Source organism: Onychostoma macrolepis, chromosome 12 (genome assembly GCF_012432095.1).
Source record: "Onychostoma macrolepis isolate SWU-2019 chromosome 12, ASM1243209v1, whole genome shotgun sequence".
NCBI lineage: Eukaryota > Metazoa > Chordata > Actinopteri > Cypriniformes > Cyprinidae > Onychostoma > Onychostoma macrolepis.
This window is the reverse complement of record NC_081166.1, coordinates 9,984,140-10,000,243: the sequence shown is the minus strand read 5'-3', so window position 1 is coordinate 10,000,243 and position 16,104 is coordinate 9,984,140. Positions and strand designations below refer to the sequence as shown.

Sequence of the window (16,104 nt, the reverse complement as noted above, 5' to 3'; positions counted from 1 at the left end):
AGATATATATTTTCAGTTGGTCATTGTTGTTTGCGGGCGGGCAGTGAGTTAACATATGTGTTTATTAGCCTGTTCAGTTGTTAATTGATGGGATTTCAGACTGCCAGCCTCTCTGTGGTGTCTTTCTCCATCGCCTTTCCTCCTCTCCCGCCAGGCTGTGAAGCCCTTGGCTCAAGGTGACCAGCAGCATCTGGGACAATTTGCAGCACTGAAATGATGCTTCAGAGAAATGCAATGATATGAAGGCGTGACAGTGCAGGTGTGAGTAATTGTTTTATTCTGAGCGTGTCTGTAAATGTGTGCATTTTCTTTCCTCCTTCTCTACAGTCCTTTCCTTTGTTTCTCTTTCTTTCAATAACGGCACTGTGATAATACAATGTCAAAATGATTTTCAAAGTTATAAATAAAGATTATTGGCGGGCGGGAAAATACCATTTCAGTCAAAATATCACATTTAAAGAAATAGTTTACCCAAGGAAAAAAAAAAATGGTGATCCAACTACATCACGGTGAGCATTACATCACTTGCTCACCAATAGATCCACTGCAGTGAATGGGTGCCGTCAGAATAAGAGTCCAAACAGCGGATAAAAACATCACAATAATCCACAAGTAATCAAATTTTTAACTTGCTGTTACTTCCTCTACCCATATTTCTTGCTCCAGTCGTCTCGTCTGAATCAGGAGAGAAATATGCAAAACCAAGGACCATTTACAAGCAAAAACAGCCCAAAACAGTTATAAACAAATATGTCATAGGATTTTGTTGTGAGAGCACAACAGGGGATAGATATTTTCACAGGAGAAAGCAATATTATGGATAGAGGACTTATATTTTAGCCAGAAGCAAAGTTTAATGTTAAAATGTCTCAATTATGGGTTTGTTTATTGCAAAAATTCAGCTTTTCACTTCACAAGGCTGGAGATGTGTTGATTATTAGTGGATTATTTGTGATGTTTTTATCAGCCGTTTGGATTCTTATTCTGACGGCACCATTCACTGCAGAGGATCCATTGGTGAGCAAATTATTTCATGCTAAATTTCTCCAAATCTGTTCCAATGAAGAAACATCAAGTATCAATCTTCTTGGATGACCTGAGAGTGAGTACATTTTCAGCATATTTTCATTTTGGGTGAACTATTTCTTTAATCTGTTACATGACGATTTGTGAAGTGAAGAATTTTCATAATATCATAAAAATCATAAAAATACTACTCTTATTATCACTTGAGTGGAAAAAGATGCCCAGGGTGATTCCAAGAGGGCTGAATGGCAAACAAATCTTTAAAATGATCAAACACATTCAAATGAACATGTGAATTATTAATGTTTCGAAAACATGCGTCTGCCTAGTCATTCCATTGCATCTTTTTCATGGCTGGATGAGACCAAGCCCCCTTGACTTTTAAATGCATTTCATTTTTCACCACAGCTACCTGTGGCGTTGATATATTGCTGCTTATTTCTACCAGAGGACGATCCCTAGCCTCCCTTGATGTTTTTATATGCATGTATTGAATCATTTATCAACTCGCAAGATCATTCAATAATATGCTTTTCAGGAACACAGAGAAATAAGACTTTGCTTGGATGATGATGATGATGATGGCTGTAGCCTGCCTCTCCTTTTTTATGAAAATGAAATGTGTGTCGTTCTGCAGCAGGCCTCTTTTTTGATGTCACAGAACTGGCAGAAACATTATGAAAGAAGTACAATTATCCTGCGGTACATAAATCTATCTGTGCACGCTGGCAGTATTGAAGATTAAATCACTGCTGCCGCACTATGAACTGTAATACGGCAATAACAAAGAAAAGCTCGTGATGAAAAAATGTAAAGTTTCTCGATGTTTAGATTCTCAAATGCTCCTCACTCGCCGCTTGAAAAGAAGGCTTCTTATCAGGAGATAACAAAAGCCTTACAGCATAATTACCCCAGCCTAGGTCACCTTGCGCATTGCAAGAACGCCGTGCGGTGGAGACAGCCGACATAATGAAATCCTAGAGTAAAGGACACTTTTTGGTAACACGTCCTCCTGTATAATCACTCCACAGAGTTGCTTTAATGAGACTCTTATGACAACCTCAAATGAGCCTCATGAGCTCATAAACATTCAGATATTGTAGCTTAAATCCCAACTGAAGGAAGTGTGGTTTCTCATTTCCTTGTTGTTTCTCTTCTTTTCCATCCGTTGCACCATCCTTCTCTCGCTCTCATCCTTTCACACTCTGGAGCATCGCAAGTTTATTTTGAGGCACAGACAGATTTCCTCGTGGGTATGTGAGGTTCAGTATGCAGGTCAAACAGACTTGATAGCAGTTGTCCAACGCCAACAGCGAAACTGCCCTAAACCTGATCTTATGGGTGGCAGGCAGCAGAATTTTTTTTTTTTTTTTTTTGGATATTATTAAAGTAATGTGTCTTTCCGTCGTGTCACAACTGCAAACAGCCAATCCCTGTTAAAAATACGCCATGGCTCTGCATATAAAAGGCAGTGTTCAAAGAGTTATATCCGTCAGCCATCTAAAGAAGACAGCAGTTACAAAGGACTAACTGATGGTCCTTTGTGATTTATTAAAGTGTGAAGATCCTTGATGATGCTAATATTAGAGTACCATTCAATTTGCTCTTCTTCAAAAGCCCACTCACAGCAGAGAGAGAGAGAGAGCGAGAGGAGATTGGACATTGAACGAGAGACAGAAAGGGAACGTTAGAGCCTGAAAAAATCCACTTATATAGCCCTGCTGTTAAAATAAAAAATATCGGACACTATGTCTAAAGTGTTTACAAAATTCAGTATCACAGAGAATTACATAGTGTATAATACCAAATGTACTTCAAAATGAACACTTCATATAGTTTAGTGACTCTACTACAATCTTTGAAGAAAAAATCTTTCATCCAGTCCAGTACATATAGCAATATATTGCATTTTGCGGACTAAGGAGATAAGATCTAATCATTTACAGTTCTACATGTCCATTCATTCATCCATTCAAAATTTAGAATGGATTTGACTATTTCCTTAAATACTTCCTTCAATTATTACATTATTGCACTTTAAAAAATAAAATTTAAAATGAATTTTAAATAAAATAAATAATTAAATAACAAAAACAAACGAAAACCAGTAACATGGTTTGTGTTTCTGCTCAAGTCAAAGGCGAAGTCATTTTATTGGTCATTAGAAGCTCGTAGGCCAAATAGTTTATAATTGGCACATGGAAGGAGAAGTTCAAACCTCTGATTCCAGACTGGAAATTCTGCCCCATGTCATGGGCACAATAGGGCTGCTATGAACCACCCTGCTGCCTGGAACAGGCACTAGATGATCATTCTGTAGGTGTGTGGGTGCCCTATACCCTCCATATACACTGTCACTGGGATGTCCCATGCATGGGAAGATGTTGCATAATTCAGCAGGTCCATATGACAGTGGGCTCTGGTAGACTGGCAGCTCTGGGTAGGAGTAGGGTCTATGTACCAAACTGGACGCCCTTCTGACAGCTGCCACGTTGTGGAAAATCGCTTCTTTGTAGGAGGGAAGCCTTGTGGACTGGCTGTGTCTGAGCTTCTGACTTTTCCTGGAGTTTCGCCGGAAGGCATGAAGGTAGTTGTGATCCATCGGCTGGGTGTAACACAGGGTGTTCCTTACCCGTCCGTGTACGTCCACACAAGGGAATAGGTCGGGTATAGTTACATGTGGGGAGGCTGCGGCAGTGGGTCTGTCACCTGGGAACCGAACTCTGTCGGGACCCCAAGTGGCTTTCAGGAACGAAGGTCTGCGATGGAGCTTCCTTTTCCCTATCAGAGGTATGTTATCGAATGTGGGGTTAAAGTACGTTTTGACACAGGAATTACAAGCTGTGTCCGCAGCTGCAAAAGGATTTTCGTTGAAGGATGAGGATAGGTGGTTTTCAGCAAAACTGTTTGCTTCGTTATGACATGTTGATTGGTTTTTATAATCGTGAAGCCCCCTCAGATCCATGGACTCCACCAAGAGATTCTGGGGTCTCTTTTTCCGCCTGACGGCATCTGAGAAGTCGCTGTGACAAGGCTTGTGGTGTTCAGTGTAGATGTCTCTATATGGAACAAAGGAAGAACCAGGACGGACCAGGTCGGATGGAGGATCATGCATGGCTAGATGAGGTGTGCTCAGACTGGATACAGGAAGCATACCGTCATAGAGACCCCTAGTCCTGGCGGGAAGTGTGTAGCGAAGTGGAGTGGGCCGTGTTAAGACTCTGTGGTTTATCATTGGAGGTGGGCTAGTGGTTTTGGTGTGTTGCGTGAAAGGTGGAGTTATGGAACGCTGCATGTGAGGTATGTGGTTCTCTGTGACATTAGAAATGTAAGAGAAGTGACCAGGAACTTTTTCAGTCGTTGTCACCAATGGGATACGTGCTGGCAGGCTGCCGCTGTGTCGACTCCAGTTCTCAATGGTCTTGGTGGCGTTATCCAATGAGTTTTCCACTTTGGCTGAGGAGACAATGTCCTTGGCTGTCTGCAGCATTTTCAGCATGTTGGCCTGGGCGTAATTGGCCGTGATATCTGGATTCTGTATGCTGGTAGATCTGCCAATATCTTCGACGCCATTAAAGCAGCTGTATATGCCCTGAAATGTAAAGCATTATAATGTTCAGTGAACAGTGATTGTGGATTCCTACAGTGAAATGTTATTTTCTGGGCATTTCGTTGAATTCATTGATGTCACTGCAATATTTTTCACCATTATAAGGATTAATATAACAGATGATGTTTTTGTGAGAAAAAAATCAGTTAAGTGTTTCATGCCAATGTTTAATGTGCTTCCTTATGGTGAATTATTTTATGATTTTTATTAGAATAATGTGCTTATACTTAATTTACCTAAACATAACAAGCAGCTAAAATGCAACAGACATGCATTATGAATTAGGGCCGGGTAAAAATATTTTACCAGTATAAAATGCCAGTGTTGCACAATTCATAAAACAAATGACTCTAATAAATCAGTTATTTTAATAGTAGTAGTAGTATTTAATAGTTAATAGTTAAGTGTAGTAGTTTGAAAAACAAGTTTAAATCAGTCTGAAACATTGCCCTACATAATTTGCAGCATTTACAGAGAGATTAGAGAATTTATTTTTGATCAGAAAACATTCAAAAAAAGAAACATTTCATCTTATTATCAATGTCTGATGAAAAGTTCAAAAGTACAGCATTTATTTGAAATAGAAAGCTTTTGTAACATTATAAATGTGTTTATTGCTTCTTTTAATCAATTGACTGCATCCTTGTTGAATAAAGTATTTTGAAAAAGTATTTTATTGAAAAAAAAAAAAAAAATACTTAGAACTTTTAAATGGTAGTGTATGTGAGCAAAATGGCGATATACTCAAATTAACTGAAATCAAACCAAATAAAAACTGGAACTGAATTAAGTTAGAATCTTTATTAATACCCAGCCCTAATTATCATTGCATTGTCTAAATCTAAAAAAACTGTATTGAAATGTAAATCAGAAATGAAATCTTACCCTGCTAATGGCCAGCAGGAAGTCTAAGTGATCAGACTTGCGGACAGAGTGCCTCAGTTTCCAGTAAAGTAAATGTTCCCAAGCAAAGACCAGCAGGCTGAGGCCCATGGCCACGAGCAACATGTAGAAGACACCTGCCATGTTGTCTATGTCTAGTTTGGAGCTCATGACCTCGTTTTTCTCATTCTGGCATATTCCAGACAGCCATACTGTCTCCAGTCTCTGTGTGTCCCCTGCATGAAAGGAAACAGGGTCAGGAACAATGCCAGAAACAGCGGCAGTCAAAGACTACTCTACTATGACAGAAACAAGTGGACACTGTAAGAACCACATATGTGCTCTGCTCCAAAACCTAGTAAGCTGCTGACCTAGACATCATTGTGTGTTGGCTGTTCCAAAAAAATGCTAACTAAGTCTTTTGACTCTTCAGGGTGAAGGCCGTTGCAGAAAGCATTGTGTTAAATGTGAAAAAAATAAAATAAATAAAATAAAATTTAATAAATAAATACGATTAAATTCAACTCAATACAAAAAAAAAAAAAAAAGTGCACTAGGCAGCAAGGTAGCTCTTTAGGTTTTAAAACAGAGTCCATTTCTACTGTTCAGTAGAGGCTCTCTTATGTCTGTAGCTTGCATTGACATTTCATATGTAACCTCTCAATTCTTTTGTTTTTTTGTTTTTTTTTTACAGTAAGATGGGATTGTGATAGCTTCCATGCTGGGGCAGAGGATATTAAGTGTGGACCAGTTCCGGTCCCCCAAGTGCAATTTACCATCTCCCAGGAACTGGAGGAGAGCCAGGTCTATGGGGCGCTTCCAGCGGGAGTCCTTCTGCAGAGCAATGCCGTAGCCTGTGGTAGCAAACACCTTTCCACTACCAATGGTGACCAGCTTGCAGCCCTCATCCTTGCCAGCCATATAATTAAGAACTGCTGCATCATATATGAAGGCGTCCAACTTCCTACACAGAGGACAGAAATGAGCCCAAGGCAAATGGCTTAATAATTACACGTAATTATGTCAAGTAAATAATTAGCACTTGTTAATTTATACTCCCTTTTTTCCTTGACAAATGGTGAGCGATACATTATTTATGCTTAGCTGTTTTCCACCAGCGTTTCACTGACCTTAGATCTCTGCAACTCGAAAATATCTAACAGAATTGCTTCTAAATGATGCCTATAATGACCAATGGAATAAATCTCATTACAGACTATTAACCAAATGAACATGAAAGTACCATGTTTTTGTACATGTGCTATGGTAACATCTTGAAATACCATGTAAATGGTACCACCATAGCAACTTTTTAGCGAATTCTTCCACACAACCACACACACATAAAGTGTTATTGCTGAAGCCCACCCTGTCTTAAGGCTGTTGAGAGCTTCTTCCACTCCCTTCTGGTTGTATTTTATCATGTGGGTGTGCATGTCAGGGTAATTGCTTCGAATGTTCCTCTCTGTGCTGCCGTTTGGGACTGTCCCGAAGCGAAAAGGAGGATAATGTTCCTGGGGTTTTTGAAACTGAAACAAAAAGGAATAGATGGCATTTCAATTGTTTAGCTGCATGAGGCAGGTTGCGGCTTAACCTTAATAGTGTAGATCAACACAGATTACATGGACTTTACACAGAATCACCTACTGCCCGGGTGGTAGTGACCTTGGGGAAAGATATAAAAAGTATTGCTCTTATGTTTTTCTCCTCACTGATTCATGCATTTGGACTGTTGGCAATAATTCAATTATATTTATGCACATTAGACTGAATAAGGGATAAAGTAATTCGCACTAAGTGACTATATTAAACAATACTGCTATTTTTCGTCAAAGCTTGTCAAATTCTTGCCAACAATGCATGAGATTAAGGAGTCAGGAAGCAGAATGTTCAACAACACAGAAATATGCATTCTATAACACTACTATATTATGTTGCTTCCAGCATCTATTAGCATGGCTCCAAGCACTTGTGTTTGTGTTTTTTTTAATCTATGAACGATTAATCTGTTGTTGTTCTTCCCTGAGGTCCAATTCATAACTCTGTTGCTTATTGATTTGATTTCTGTTGCTTATAGTGTTTTCTTATGAAAAACAATGAACAGAAATGTTAGTGATCCTAATATTATCTTTGAGACATCAGTGATAGGGAACTTTGAAAGGTGCCAATTTACTGATTTTAGTCAAGCTTTTGTCTTATAAAAAGTTGACAAATTATCACAGCATGATTCATTTTAATATCTTGTTTAATATTTAACATACTAAATATGGATACTAGGTGTAACCAGGCCTTTCCTTTCAACTTCCTTTTAGAACTTTTTTTTTTTTTTTGGCCATATTTGCTGTTACACACACAGAACACATCAAAAGGTACCCAAATACAGCATCAGTGTCATACGGCTCATTTACAATTACATAACACTTACCTTTTTGTCACTAAGTCCAGACACAGTGTCAATGTACTGCTCTTGGATCATGAAGGCAGCTAAATTGGCTGTGTAGCTGGCGAGGAAGATGACAGCAAAAAAAGCCCAGACCAGGACCATAATTTTGCTGGTCGTGCCTTTGGGGTTTTCAATAGGAACAGAGTTGTTGAAGACGATTCCCCACAGGAGCCAGACAGACTTCCCAATGGTGAAGGTTGGACCCCCAGGGGCTGTAAGAGAGGTACATTGATTGTATACATAAAATAAAATGTAATTATAATAATAAATATGAATATAAAATAATATGATTAAATGATATAAAATCAAAAGTTTTCAGCAAGGATACAATAAAACAAAGGTGATAGGACAAATTATTTCTAGTTCAAATAAATGCTGTTCGTTTGAACTTTCTATTCATCAAAGAATCCTAAATACAAATATCACAGATTCCACAAAAAAAGCAACACAACTGTTTTCAACATTGATTACAACACTGTAAAAAGTAATAAGTTGACTTAACTTAAAAAATTGAGGAAACCCGTTGCCTTAAAATGGTAAATGATAATTTAAAAAAATAAGTTAATTGAATTGTCAAGTTCACTTAACTTTTTTTTTTTAATTATTATGTACTTAATAATTTTAAGGCAATGGGTTTCCTCAATTTTTTTAAGTTAAGTCAACTTATCAGTTTTTACAGTGAAGAAATGTTTCTTAAGCACCAAATCGGCAAATTAGAATGATTTATATAATGCACATGTACGTCCTATATAACAGATGTTCTGTCTCTTTCGATTGAATTAGTAACAGATCAGTCCACATGGGCAAACTTTCTTTTCTAGTTCCACCTTGACATCAGTTCTTAATGTGGTTCTTGTGTCTAACACACAGCCACAGAAAAGCCAAGCAATCAATCAAAGTCAAATTAGCAAAGCGACAAACGTTAATTAAACCTCCGAAAAATGACCTTTTACACTAGGAGACAAGTACACACCCTGTCAGCTCGGCTTATGTGGATTGATTAGGCTGCGTCCACAACTATTCTTCCTCTCCTAGAGCTTTGTGTCTGATAGAGAGAATACTGTTTGAAAAAACAAGGCTGACCTTTGGCACTGACAAGGCTCCGGTTGTAGCCAACAGGGCTGAAGTACTCAAACACGAACACGGTGACTGCCACAACAGTCAGGCACATTACGAACATCATAACCCACACGGCTGGACTGTAAGGCTCTGCAAGACAGAGAGAAAGGCACGTTTCGGTTCACAGAAGTCCTTGTAAAAATACAAAATTATCTAATTAACTGACTACGATTTTGTACATAACTTGTAACTTGTTTTTGTTTGTGATGTAAATGCTGTGCAGTTAGCATAAATAATGAACAAATTAGCAGTTTCGCAGTGTCAAAATGCTTTTTTTGTGTGCAGAGTTTACAATTCAGAAGAACATGTTTTCCCTGTCTAGGATTTATTCTTGATTTATTAACATTCTAATCAAAACCACCTCTGGTAGGAAACATTTAACACTGCCTGCAAGCATCTCTCATAGTCTATGTGAAGGTGGTCTTGGAAATAGATGGCTAATGATGACTTCTCACCCAGGAAGGCAGAAGGTGAGACTGTTCCATTGCTTCTGGCCACCATAACACTAATTCCAGTCTCCACGAATGGCACTGAAAAGTCAACAATCTCTGACCGCTCCTCATTGATGGTAAGCGAGCCAATTGCCATATCTGCACGCTTGTAGAAGACCTTGAACAAGGAGAAAGTGAGTGAAAACTTTAGGCAGTCATCAGTGGCATACCAAAATACTGGGGGCCTCACACAAATTTGGTTACACGTTCAATGGAGAACTTACTTCTAGACAATTAATAAAGTACTTTTGTCACTTTTCGGCAGGGAACAATAAAGCCACAAGGCAAGGTTAACACGGCAGATAGTATGGAAGGATGCATTAACCTGATTAAAAGTTCCAAAGACTTACATTATAAGAAAAGTTCAAATCAATGCTGTTGAACTTTCTATTGATTAAAGTATTAAGCAGCACAATTTTTTGATATTAATAAGAAATGTTATTTGAGCACCAAATCAGCATATTAGAGTGTTTTTATTAGAACGATTATGGGATACTGAAGACAGGGATAATGGTTGCTGAAATTCAGCTTTGCCATCAAAAGAATAAATTACATATTAAAATATATTCAAATAGAAAATATTTCATTTTAAACTGCAATAATAGTACTGTATTTACTGTATATTTGATCAAATAGAGCAGAAGCAGCAAGAGGCTTCTTTCAAAAACATTAAAAAAAAAAAAAATCTTACCAACCCCAAACATTTGAATGGTAGTGTATAATACATATATGTATGCAGAGCTGAGTAGTAATTGATTACATGTAATCTGGATTACGTAATCAGATTCCAAAAATTAAGTACTTGTAATAAGAGTAAGTTACATTTTAAAATACCCGTAATCAGACTACAGTTACTTTTTTATGGATTACATGATTACATATTATTCACACATTAGCAATAAATTATTCAGATTCTCCCTAATTTCTCTTTTTCATCTTTTAAATTTTCCTTTCTAAAATAGCCTACCGATTATATACATTCAGAAAGTCCAGTTTTGTGGACATTCACACATAGACTAGTCAGGTAGTGATACAACATTTGACCACTGGATTTACAAATATTTTATCTGTAGGGTTTTTTTAACCATGTATTATTATGCCTTTGGATGGCTTTTGTCTTTCAAACTCATTAAAATGCATATATTCCCATTATTTTTTATTTACATGTAATGCAGGCATTCACTGCAGCGGCCGTTAGAAGCTCCGGTTCCCATAGAAATCTGAGGCTAGACCAGCCAATGCGCATGCACAGTTATAAGCACCTTATGTCTGTGCATGCGCATTGGCTGGTCTAGCCTGAAAAATAAGCTTTTTAAATGCTATTTGAACATAAGAAACAACATTCATAGGTCAATTAATTTCAGATTTTTGTTGCTGATTTGACGTGTAATTTAATTGCGAGTTCAGCGAGCAGTTTTTGAGATTTCAGGATTCGTCTTGTATGAGCTGCCTGGAGGCATTGCAAATATGGCCGCCGAGTGAAGAGACTTTCCTTGAAAGGGACTTTGTTTTAAAATGATTTATTTTAATTTGAATTTTTTTATGATTTAATTAATTGTTAGCTTTTCATTAAACTCATAAACGCCCTGGAGTTCCTTTACGAACCCTAGTTTGGGAAACCTTGATGTAATAATGTTTAATACACTTCATGTTGTAAATTACAATGTATGGAACAAATTTTCTTACTCTTTGCATTTTTTTACATCATTATGGTACAAGATAATCCCGTTTAAATCAATGTCATAAACGAGTTAAGTCAAAAGTAATCTAAAAGTAATCCAAAAGTAATCTGATTATATTACCTAAAATGTGTAATGTAACGGATTACGTTACTGACTACAATTTCTGTCATGTAATCTGGAATCAGTAACGGATTACAATTTGTAAGTAATCTACCCAGCTCTGTATGTATGTAATGTATACTGACTCATAAGAGTGAAATAGACCTCTGTCTTATATAGGTGTCTTGTACATCAGTGTCAGCCATGTCAATTCCCACGATAAATATGACATAGTACTGAATGTTTTTGTGGATATCACAATTAAGACGGTTGCTATAATAGCCACTGGTTTCCAGATTCCAATTTCTTCAAGGAATAGAAATGGACACGAACCACTAGCCCTGTCATCACACAACTTGTAACATCGCAAATCAGTGTTGACAGATTTGTTTTGCCGTCACCCGCAATCAGCCTCATAAACAAAAATTCCGTATATCACACTCATGTCAGTCCGGAATTACTATCTAGCTATTATATAATCAGTATTTATCTCATTTAATGATTTATTTCTCACGCAGTGTGAAAAGCATTTAAGCCTTGTATGTGGAGCGAGGGTTTGCTATCTTTAAACTCATCAGCGTGTGAGAAGATGCAGGTGATGAGAACCGATGAAGTGATCAGCAGCTGTGGAAGACACTTAACCACCGGATTAAGTGACACTACACGCAGCAGGAGGTCACAGGATGAAATGTGTCAAGATCGCATTTTAAAGCCAGTTATGCTCCATGAATGCCCTTAACAACTTTAGCTGCAAATAATTGGAGGTTTCAGAGATCTGTTAAATACAGAAAGAAAACAGGGTGTGAGTAATGTTAGGAAAAGCGCGTTGACACTGTCATAGGAAGCCGATTTATTTTTCGTATCACGCTGTAAACTGTTTTATTTTTATATTCTCAGATGTTAATTTAGCTCATTTCCCATGAGCTCTGAACTGTTGACATGTTTGAAGTGTGAGTGCGTTTATGTGAGAAAAAGCGAGAGAGAGAAAATGTGCCATTTCATACCTCTCCAATCATCCCATTCCAGATGCCACGGACCATCTTGCCATGTTTCCCATTTGTGACCAGATAAAGGTCGTATGAAAACTTGATGGTGCGTGAGAGCTTCTTTAGGATGTCTATGCAGAAACCTTTGCAGCAGAGTTTGGTGTAAGGCTCAGTGTGACCTGTTATACTGCACATATGAAAAAAAAACAAAAAACAAAACATTTATTACGATTTTTAAAAACAACAAAGGTAAATGAAGCCAAATGATAACTTTACGTGAGCAAATTGTATGGACCCCTTTTATATTGCTACTGTTATGCTTCTGAATCCTTTTTGAAGCTTGCACTCTTTAGTCCATGTTCCTTGTAACCTTGTACTTTGTTTTAGGTGACTATTCCTTTAACCCAATCTGGAACCATGGTTAAAAAGGTTAAGTCTCACATGCTTCCATTCAACATTTGGTGAAGAGTATCAAAGCTTTATGGTTCTAGGGCAAAATATATGGTGTGACACACATCTGCAAGAAAGATTATGACAGAAAGGCTAATTAAATATAACTGGAATAATACAGACATGAATACGGAAAGAGGAAATGATCTGTGCTGCCAAAAGAGAATATTAAGAACATCGGAATACTTCATATACAAAGGTAAAATGCTATCTATAGTATTGTACATCTGATGACTTTTCTTTTACTGACCTGAGGAGTTTACATAATTGTGTTTACCTTATATCCTTAAGCACATATTTATGTAATCTTATTTCCACCACAGGATAAAAAAGAAAAAAAAAGTAATGGTGACTTTTTTTTCACAATTTCCTTGCAGAACTTTGAGATATAATCTCAGATGTGCAAGTTCATATCTTACAGTTTTGACTTCATACATCACAATTCTGAGTTGAGTACAAAATTGAACTGCGAGTTAATATCTTGCTATTCTTAGTTTATATCTCAGAATTGTGAGAAAAAAATCTGAATTGCGAGATATAAACTCAAACTGTGAGAAAAGAAATTGCAAGATATAAACAGAATTGTTATTATCTTGCTATTTTGTGTTTATATCTCACAGTTCTAAGATATAAACTCTGAAAAAGTCTGAATTATGAGATACAAATTCAGATTTGCTAGTTTATATCTTCCAATTCAGATTTTATATCTTTAAAAAAAGTCTCAGTTGTAAGACAAAAAGTCACATTTACAATTATTATTCTTTTTTTATTCTGTGGCAGAAATAAACTTCTATACATAACAGATATATACAGACTCAAAAAGCAAATAAACAATGGCTCTCCTCCGCAAACGGCTGTAATTTAAAAACCTGTAGCCCAGAATCTACAGAAACGGCGTCTTGGTTGTGAGCATTCACAATAAAATGCTTGAAACAAAGCGATGGCCTCCATTAACCGTTAGATGCTGGAGGCACTCAGCAGAGAATCTCTGAGAGCAATAATGATACATCACCTCTAACCTCCCCAGACCTCCAGCGCAATGAGCAGTTCGGGGAGTGGACTTGGGGCGGAGGGCCAGCAATGCAGGGTGTGCGGCACTGGCAGCAACCATAACAAAGAAAGACAAATGAAGTGTTTGGAAAGATGAGAGTCTCCCTCTGCAAGCGGTCTGGACGTAACATAAACAAGCCTGTCTCTGTTCTAGTCTGTCTCACCACCTGCAAACGGTGCTGGCGCTTTGGGTTAAGTGGGCTGCGAATTGAGGATGAGCTGTTTAATCAGTCAAACACATACACAGACATGAAGCACAAGGGACAGAGATGAAGAGAAAGTTGGTGTCAAAGAGCAGCAGTCTGTTTCCTGGCATAATGGACACAGGCACATGAACACACTTAATGCCTAGGTAGTGCCAATCAATTATTTTTCCTTAAAACAAAGTTAATTACAGTATAGTACATTGAGTAATATGGATCTCTGTTATCATTGGCGTACAGTCAGTTATTGTGAAACCACTGCAGCTGAATGAGACAGTGGCTTGACCTATCTATTGCAGAAATGGGTGTAGCACATCGATCTGGTTGTAGTGGACTAATGCATTTCATATCCAAACACAGCGCCACATTAGTGCCACAGTCTGCTGACCTTGATATATACGTGGCATGATAAATTCCAGTGACTGCACTGAATGCTCCAGTGGTGCTGACTTTAGAAAGAATATACCATATATAGTGGAGACCTATAGTTCACACTATCAATTAGAAGTTTGGGGTAAGTGAGAAAAGTATATTTTGCTCACCAAGGCTGCTTTTATTACAAACATACAGTAAAAACTATTAGTAATATTGTTACATTTTATTACAATTTAAAACAACTGTACTCTATTTTGAAATGTAATTTATTCCTGTGATGGCAAAGCAGCCAATATTTCAATCTTTAGTGTCACATGATCCTTCAGAAATCTAATATGCTAATTTGGTGCTCAAGAAACATTTTGTATTATTAATGTTAAAAACATTTGTGCGCTTTAATATTTTTATGTAGAAACCGGAATACTTTTTCAGGATGTGAAAAAGTTAATTCCTTGCTAAATAAGTATTTAATTAAAATTTTTTTTTTTTTATCAATTTAGTATAGGGACCAATTCTTACTATTAACTAGTTGCTTATTAGCATGCCTATTATTAACATACTGGTTGTTTATTAGTACTTATAAAACAAATTCTGCATGACCATATTCCATCCCTAATCCTAAACTTAACAACTACTTTACAAACTATTAATAAGCAGCAAATTAGGAGTTTTTTGAGGCAAAAGTCATAGTTAATGGTTTGTTAATAGCAAGACCTTAAAATAAAGTGGGACCAAAAAATCTAACTTTTAGATATTTAGATATTTAAATTGATAAATTACAAATAAATTATAATTATAGTCTATTATATCTAAAGTTTATGAAATAGAACAAATGTTGCTATATGCTATAAAACAACAGCATTATTAAACAATGCGATCTGCTGATCAACAAGCTGAATCTTGTCTTAATGTATGGCAGTGACACATTAGGGCAAAATGTTGAAATTTAAGCTTAGAGAGAGTGTTTGAAACCAACATACAAAGCCACCGCTACAGAAAACCTGTTTGTGCAATTTAACTTTTGTCTCAAAACCCTAAAGTTACTGAGATAAACTGTTTGTGGCAACAAACCCTGGTCTCCCCAACCATATTTTGGCATATATACTTTATGCCAAATCCAGTGACTAATTAACATATGTAAAACACATTTGTAGACAAGATTTGGGACTCATTATATAATAAGCTCATAAATTCACTCACACATGAAATGCCTATTGTTACCTTAGGTCCAATTAAAAGCAGTTGTCACACTTTCCAGAACTTCCTGAACACCAGTGCCAATTAGCATGAAGGTGTGTGATGGGCCCACAGCAGAACGTCACCATTATGGTTATTGATCATTGTTTCCCCCTCAGCCATCACATGCTCCCCAAGGGGTGATTACTCTGCTTTATGATTTATTTACACTCTCTCCCCTCAGCATGGAGCCATAATGAGCCTGTCATCTCTCTCTCTCTGGGCACGACACACTCCTCACTCACCATGTGTTACCTCCAGAACTGCACAATTCACTGAACCTGCTTTCATTAACCTGAGGGAACCAAAAGACAAAACTTTTCAAATTACACTATTTTACCGTTCACGTCTAGGAAATCCACCGACAGAAGAAAGCAAATTACTGTGATCAAGGAGTTACAGATTTTAAATTGCAAGTTTATGCCTAGGGCAAGGAGGGTTGAGGGATTAAT

General features: G+C 37.2%; 1 protein-coding gene across 1 annotated transcript in view; it reads right to left on the bottom strand.

The window, feature by feature from the left end:
• Positions 1-1,006: 1,006 nt before the first annotated feature.
• Positions 1,007-16,104, bottom strand: part of grin2cb (glutamate receptor, ionotropic, N-methyl D-aspartate 2Cb) — a 54,536-nt gene continuing 39,438 nt past the window's right edge. The window contains exons 10-17 of the mRNA XM_058794282.1: positions 12,357-12,525; positions 9,536-9,689; positions 9,045-9,170; positions 7,944-8,173; positions 6,887-7,047; positions 6,295-6,482; positions 5,522-5,754; positions 1,007-4,618 (exon numbers count right to left, since the gene is read on the bottom strand). Of these exons, the coding sequence (XP_058650265.1) occupies positions 3,239-4,618; positions 5,522-5,754; positions 6,295-6,482; positions 6,887-7,047; positions 7,944-8,173; positions 9,045-9,170; positions 9,536-9,689; positions 12,357-12,525 (2,641 nt within the window). The 3' untranslated portion in view covers positions 1,007-3,238. The remainder of the gene's footprint in view (positions 4,619-5,521; positions 5,755-6,294; positions 6,483-6,886; positions 7,048-7,943; positions 8,174-9,044; positions 9,171-9,535; positions 9,690-12,356; positions 12,526-16,104) is intronic.